We start from the raw sequence: 7,261 nt of genomic DNA on the forward strand, positions 1-7,261 counted from the left end.
TAACATTTGTCTATACAAAAGAATGTAGTGTTAAATATGTTTTTTTTCCTTAAGTTTTTCTTTGAAATTTTATTCAAATTTAGTCTTTCATTTTTAGAAATGCGTGGATTTAGTCTTTCTTATCAAATTTTGTTAAGTTTATTTGACATTTTAAATGCATTTTATGATAATATTTGAGTTAACATTGAAGTAAAAATGTGTTAAGGTGTAAACAATTCAAATACTATCATGAAATACACTTCAAACGTCAGATAAACTTACCAAAATTTGATTAAAATGACTAAAATCATGCATTTTTAAAAATGAAGTACTAAATTGATCAAAAAATGTAAGGAGAGACTAATTTCAAATTTCACCAAAATCATATTTAACCCAAACATTTAGAACGGAAAGCACTACAAAAGATGAATATTGCACCTAACATAGACCCATCACAAGTCTCACGGTGAACAATAATTGCATCATTAAATTATCTGATTTTCTTATTGCATATTCCCTTATCCGAAGCAAACTTAGTAAAGTTTTTTTACCATAATCCCTCCCCTAGAATAAAAGGGAAAAAAAGCTTTATAATGACTTATACAACACAATCACTTTCTTTTCCAGTTTAGATGAAAAATGCTTCTAAAATTTATATTTTATTAGTTGAAACCTTAATATATTAAAGACAGACAATAACGAAGATGATATACTATGTCTAATAGTTTTATATTATTTAGGATATAAACAAATTAAATTTATCTTTATGTTTTAATTTAAAATAATTTTAAAAATAAACTTGTGAAAAGATTCCGAGTTTCAAAGTAAATAATATCTCACATGCGGTTATTGTCCCTGGTAATATTATTTCAACACATTTGATATTATAACATTGACATTCTTCATAAAAATGAAAATGAAATTCAAAACACAAACTATAATATGTCTATAATGTCTATAATGTCTAATTAAATTAAAAATATGTAATTTTGTATTTTAAACTAGAACATTGATTTGCAATTACTTTCTAATAAGGTTCGCGAGACGACATCATCAGTTTGACGACATTACAGAGTATTAAGCATAGTATAAGATCTAACTTATGTATGTCTTTTTTTGAATTATACCCGTATAAATATTATATATAAATTTACCTGCTGATAATAATAATAATAATAATAATAATAATAATAATAATAATAATAAAAGTGTACGAAACCTGAGAAGAACCACATGAGACCTAACATTTCAACTTTAAAAGTAAACCATCACAAGTTTCATATGTTTTTGTCAGGTACACTAAAATTAAAAGCTTTATAACTAGTACTTTAATACAAATTTTGTACATGTGTTCATAAAGTGTTTTATGATACGTATTATTAACTTTAAAAAATTATTTATGAACAAATTAATTTAATTTACATACATTTTTTCCAATAAATACTTGTGAGAAAATTTATTGAAAGCAAATTTCCTTTTCTGTGTGCACTAATGACACCACAAAAGCCATACACACAGTGAATTAGGTCAAGAATGAAAGAAATTAAAATAAAAACGTAACACATCTCATGAATTATCTCTGCCAATATATATATAGAATAATAAGGAAAGGTCTGATAATTGTTTAATAGAAAGTAGAACATGAGTATGATAAACTACTGAAAGTACTCTCACACTGCACAATCACAAGCAGAAACCATTAATGTTCATGGTATGCTTGACACTGAAACTAGTAGCTACAGTGCTGACTGCTACCCAGTTTGGTCACAGTCTCTTTGTTAATCAGAAACTCATACCTTGCATTTAAATAATAATAATAATAATTAAAAATATAAAATAATATATATATTTATAGCATGGCCATGTGTGATGTGATGTGATGTCATGGCCCTAGACGGTAGTGACCATCTGCCATGTAATGACCATCCATGTAGAGAGTTGCACTTTGAGGATGCAGACCATCCATCACCATAAATTGCATGTCTTCAGAGGGTTTCCAGTGCCTCTTTCTTTGGTTTATGAACCAATTATTTATTTGCTTTTGGTCCAAACCAGTTGATTCAGCCAATGCCACCTTCTCTGATTCCTGTAGTAATTCATATTGTCACCAACAAAAAAACATCATTTTACAAAATCAATGTACAATAAAACATAAAACAAGAACATGCTATGTTTTACCTATTATTAGTTCTTCAAATTTATTCAAAACTGTAAAGAAGTAATTACAGGATATGGATTTATAATTATCTCTGTCAATATCAGATTTTGTTAACTTTCTTTTACACATTGAAATATCTAGGTTTCGTATCATATATATAGAGATTAATTAGGTAATGGAGTTTTATTAACTATATTAAGTCTCGGTTATGTATTACCGAAAGATTAATTGGGAGCTATAATCATGTTTAGTCTTAAGTCAGCAAATGATTTTGAGTACATCAATTTATTTTATTTTTTTAAATTTGGTACAATTACACCCTGTTTTAATTGTTTAAAAAATATTATGCCAACATATCTTATACATTAGTGTGTATTTTATAACGACTATTGGAGATGTTAACAGAGAACTGTATATAAATTTTTGAATACCAAAATTTTTATATTTTAGTAAATGGTCGGTTCAATATAATACAATATTTCGTTTTTACAGAATAAGAAAAAGAAAACCTATAGCTTCTTGTATCACATTTAATTATGTTTGAAATCAATTAATAGTTAATAGTCGGTACAAGTGAGCATTTGTTTATCTTGATTATAATTGTCACATTTGTTTCTTAAGAAGAAAATCAACATTAATGTATTGAAGTTAATTTTTTTAGCAATCATTAATTAAAACTTTGACACTAAAAATAGGTTTCTTTTATCATACTAAGAATAAAATATATTAATAGTTATGTTCAAGCAGTATTTACCCTAATTTTGTTGGTTTGTGTTAGTAAGCATTTTTGAGGAAAAGTGTAACATACCGAAGGATATGGCCATTTGTAATGTAATTCCCACCAGTTAAGTAGCTTTTGCCTTGCATCTTTGGGGAGTTTCCCTTTCTTTTTCTTCTTGGAAAGTTCTTGTTTTAGGCTACTCAAGTAACCACTGTATTTCCTCAGTAAGTGGTTTTTAAGTTCACGATCTTCTGCTCGAGGATCAATCTCTGGAAGTTCTGTTTCTCCTCCACTGTTCTCTTGATCCTCATCTGATGAACCAACCCCTTCACATTTTTCTTCTGCTCAACAATTTTAATACCATGCAAAATCTTAGTCCTCGTAATCTTCGAACTCACAATTTTAAGGCTATAAATCATTGCTCATCAAAATAATTACAAAATGCATACAAAAAATAAAATAAAACTGTTTCCTTTCCCTAGAGTTTCCTTGGAACTAGTAATTCACTTCAGACTGACTCATCACATCATAATCATCAGATACCATAATCGTAAAACGCTTTTGAACATATTTAACGAGGAATTCAGCAACTTAAATAGGGTCTGAAAACAGAAAGGAATAGTTTTGGATTTTTGCTGATTAATTTTTTTTTAAATAAATATTAAATAGAAAAATATACTTAATATCTTAAAAATATAATTAAAACTAGCGTAACACAGGCGCTATCGCGCCTGTGTGTATATATTTTTTAAATATACGTGATATTATATTAGTAGGTGATAATATGATAATGTTATTAAGTTAATATATATATATATATATATTAGAATTATATTTATTAAAAATAAAGTGAAATATATCAGAACAGATAAAAGAATAACCATTAATAAATAAAGAAGAAGTAGAGACATCTGATTTTATAAAATTTTTGTAAAAGTAACGGTCAATTTTAAAAAATTTAAAAAATTGTTATATTTAAAGGGTAAAATCGGTATTTTAAAAAGTGGACACAAAAAGGGGAATCCCCTTTATATATTGTTATAGATATCAGTACTTCTGCATTCAGTTTGTCCTATTTCTCTTTGATTTGGTATGTGACAGTTACCTGAACTGAAATACTAATGAAAAATGGAAATTTTGTTCGTGTCTGTGTATAAGACCAGTTCATTGAATACAACACACATAATACTTTAGCAACATCGATTTTCTGCATTTGAGATTCGCTCTAAGGTTGTTCATGAAACCCTTATACTACTCAGTATCAATAGTATATATATAACCTTTTCTCATCTAAAAGAAACATCATATGGTTGGCTGCAAAAACCCTCACCATATTGTACATATCAGATGTTAGGTCACCACCATGAAATTAACATGCAGCTTGTGATTCACATCAGAAAGACATGATTTGATGATGAAATTTCAAGCAAAATAACAACTAACATCAGCACAGGATGTCTTTCTTTATCAGTGTCGAATATTTTACGTATCACAAAACATGGAAAAAAAAAAATTATGCAGAAGCATATATCGGTAACTGATAAATATATAGGAAACTATCAGCAACAGAAACAAAAAAGCAACTGTGAAAACTATATATATGTATTTAAATACCAGTCAAGGTACTTCCAGAAACTTCGACGTTTCGTATTATTGTACATTATTTGGATTATATATATTTGCTAAACATCTGAAAAAAATTTATATTTCATTCGTACTGTAATGTGGGAGATTGGAATGGATCAGCATCCAATGTTGTCTTTCTGAGTTATTAATTGGACTGAAACACCAAAAGGAGAAAAAAAGGAAGAATAAAAGACGAGATTAAAACGGAATTTTCTGTAACAAGACCAAAATCTGAGCAGCACAATGATGAGAGTGTGTGTTGACAGTGTGAGAATGTCATCCTACAAAAACCCCACGAATCCACGAAATGCATACTCCAAAATAGGTTTTAGAAGACATAACAGACCATAAAAAATGAATTAACTAGGAAACCCTAGAAGAATCAATTTGTCAGAACTCAGAAACTTGGGAAATAGGAGCGAGTAGACGCGAACGTGTGAATTTGGGTCTCAAATGAAAAGAAGAAATAGAAAATTAACTCTAATAAACAAAACCATAAAGTTCATCTGGAGTCGTGAAGAATGGACAACACTGTAACAGAATATATAAAAATATATATAAAATAAAATAAAACTTGTCAAATCTCTGAAAAGAAAGCAAACAAAAAGATGTTGCTTATTTCCTCTTTTATTATAATATTTGCATTCATCAATATTATATATATAATATAGGGTACTGATTAGGTTAGGGTTCTGTGCTTGATGAAATATCATCTCCACTGTCTGGGACCCTTTTCTCCTACGATGTGTAAGTAGGTAAATTTTTTTGGTCAAACTTTCCTGGCTCACTACAGAACACACTCGAGTTTACGACTTCCAAGAACTGCAGAACCTGGTCCAAAATTTTGAGCCCCAGCAGCACATAACACTCATACACAGTTGAAAGTTTGCGTAATCCATAATTAGATAATTAATTAGTTTTATGGATAATTAACGTTTATGGTTCATGAGGAGAAAGGGGTGATGGAGAAGAATCAAAAAAAAAAAAAAAAAGAAAAAGAGAGAGAGAATTAGGAGGAATAGGATCCTCCCTCTTGTTGTGCTCCATAAAGAGAATGAAAAAGTACCAGAGAAGATCCTGACGGGTCCATTGCATAGCATATTTAGCTGAGTTTCTATCCTTCGCATGAAATCCATGGCCTCTTGAATAGGCCTTGTTAATTCCTCTCTATACTTCACAAGCATGTCATAGTATGCTTCCTGCAGTTATAGTTAAATCATCATCACCAACAACCATTCCAATTAAGTACCAACTCTCATAAGGGTAAACCCCAAAAATAGTAACGGAATAAAATAAATTAAAACCACACATTCAAGGCATTAAAAAATAGTATACAGTGTTCACAATCATATCCCACCATAATTATGGTCGCATCAGTCAAAATTAATCAATAATTTTTTCACAATATCAAGAAAAAATTAAAAAAAAAAGAACGATACTGTAGCAGCAATTTAAAACCTTTACACACCATGAATTGATCAAGTTCAGGGTCTTTAGAGGTATCCCTCGAAACACCTGAGGATCTTTGCCGTGCCTCAAACTCTTGCTTTGCCGCAACCATACGCGCCACCACTTCCGGTGAAGCTCCTATCTGAAAATAGGGAAAAAGATAGATGATTATTGATGTGTAAAAGGGATTAAAATGGGGGCACAGTGATTAGTGTGTAATTAATGTGGTAAATGAATGATAATTGATTAATGAATAAGTGACCTTTTGGCAATCCATATAAGCTTCGAGGAGATTGGAGTACTGAGGGTGAGCAATGATTTTAGCTTTTATGGCTTCAACTTCGGTGGTGGAGGTTGTAGGACTGGGTCCTTGTTGGTGATGCATAGTGGTGTTGTTGTTGTGAAGGGTACCTCTCATTAAAGGGTAGTGGAAAATAGGAGCGTGAAGCTGAGAAGTGCTGGCTTCGGTTTTCACAGAGGGGTGTGGTGGCACTTGATCAGACTGAAAGCAATGATCTGATCCACCCGATTGAAGATGGAAGGTGTTGATTGGAAACTGATGATGCTGGTGGTGATGATGCTGATGATGGCTATGGCTATGGCTATGGTTTCCACCAGTGGGGGGAGAAGAGTACAAGAAATTAGGCCTTGGACTTGGAGTTGGAGCAGTGTTTTCACTCAAGTGATTGTTATTAGTGTATTCCTCCATTAATCTGTGAAAGTGTGGTGGTGAATTTTGGGTGTGAGGAAGAAGAAAACCCTAAGGGCTGCACAACCCTAAAATAGCAAAGGGATTGGTAATGAATGGTTGTAAGGTCTGAGGGCCACACATAGGTATGATCAGCAGTTGTGTGATGTTTTCTTTGTTGGGGTCCAAGGAGGTAGGAAAAAGTTTAAGGTGGTGTGAAGTGAAGAAACTGTGACAAAGATGGTTGCACTTGCAAGTTTGGGGTATGGACAGCGAGGAGAGGATAGAAACCAGCGAAACCCTCACATGATGTTTTGTACGGAGGGTGAGTGAGGAGAAGAGAAGAGAAGAGAAGAAAAGAAAAGAAAAGAAAGAAAGAAAGAAAGAAACCGGTAATGGCTCCGTGTTGGGGGTTGTTGACAAGACTTTGAGGAGAAAAAAGAATTATTTAAAAAATGGAAAAAGAGGGTGTAGCTTAGGAGATAAGCCTAGGGTGCATAGTTGAGTTTTTTTTGGAGGGTTTTGGTTAAATGATTAGTGTGTGTTTGTTTACTTTGCTCTCTGTACTCTGTCCCTTCCTTTGTTTTCCTTTTTGTGTTACTCACAACTACCATTTATTGCAGACTTCAAACCAAACAGC

At 31.4% G+C, this 7,261-nt stretch overlaps 1 protein-coding gene across 1 annotated transcript; it reads right to left on the reverse strand.

The window, feature by feature from the left end:
* Positions 1 to 1,543: 1,543 nt before the first annotated feature.
* Positions 1,544 to 7,033, reverse strand: KNAT1 (homeobox knotted-like protein). Its single transcript, XM_028086154.2, has 5 exons — positions 6,196 to 7,033; positions 5,953 to 6,075; positions 5,551 to 5,683; positions 2,946 to 3,199; positions 1,544 to 2,065 (listed from the first exon to the last, which is right to left on the reverse strand). Exons 1-5 carry the CDS (start codon positions 6,640 to 6,642, stop codon positions 1,862 to 1,864), a joined length of 1,161 nt encoding a protein of 386 aa, XP_027941955.1. The 5' UTR covers positions 6,643 to 7,033; the 3' UTR covers positions 1,544 to 1,861.
* Between the last annotated feature and the right edge of the window lie 228 nt (positions 7,034 to 7,261).

The sequence above is a fragment of the Vigna unguiculata genome, chromosome 8 (assembly GCF_037176805.1).
Source record: "Vigna unguiculata cultivar grain cowpea cultivar isolate G323 ecotype 2 chromosome 8, ASM3717680v1, whole genome shotgun sequence".
Taxonomy (NCBI): domain Eukaryota; kingdom Viridiplantae; phylum Streptophyta; class Magnoliopsida; order Fabales; family Fabaceae; genus Vigna; species Vigna unguiculata.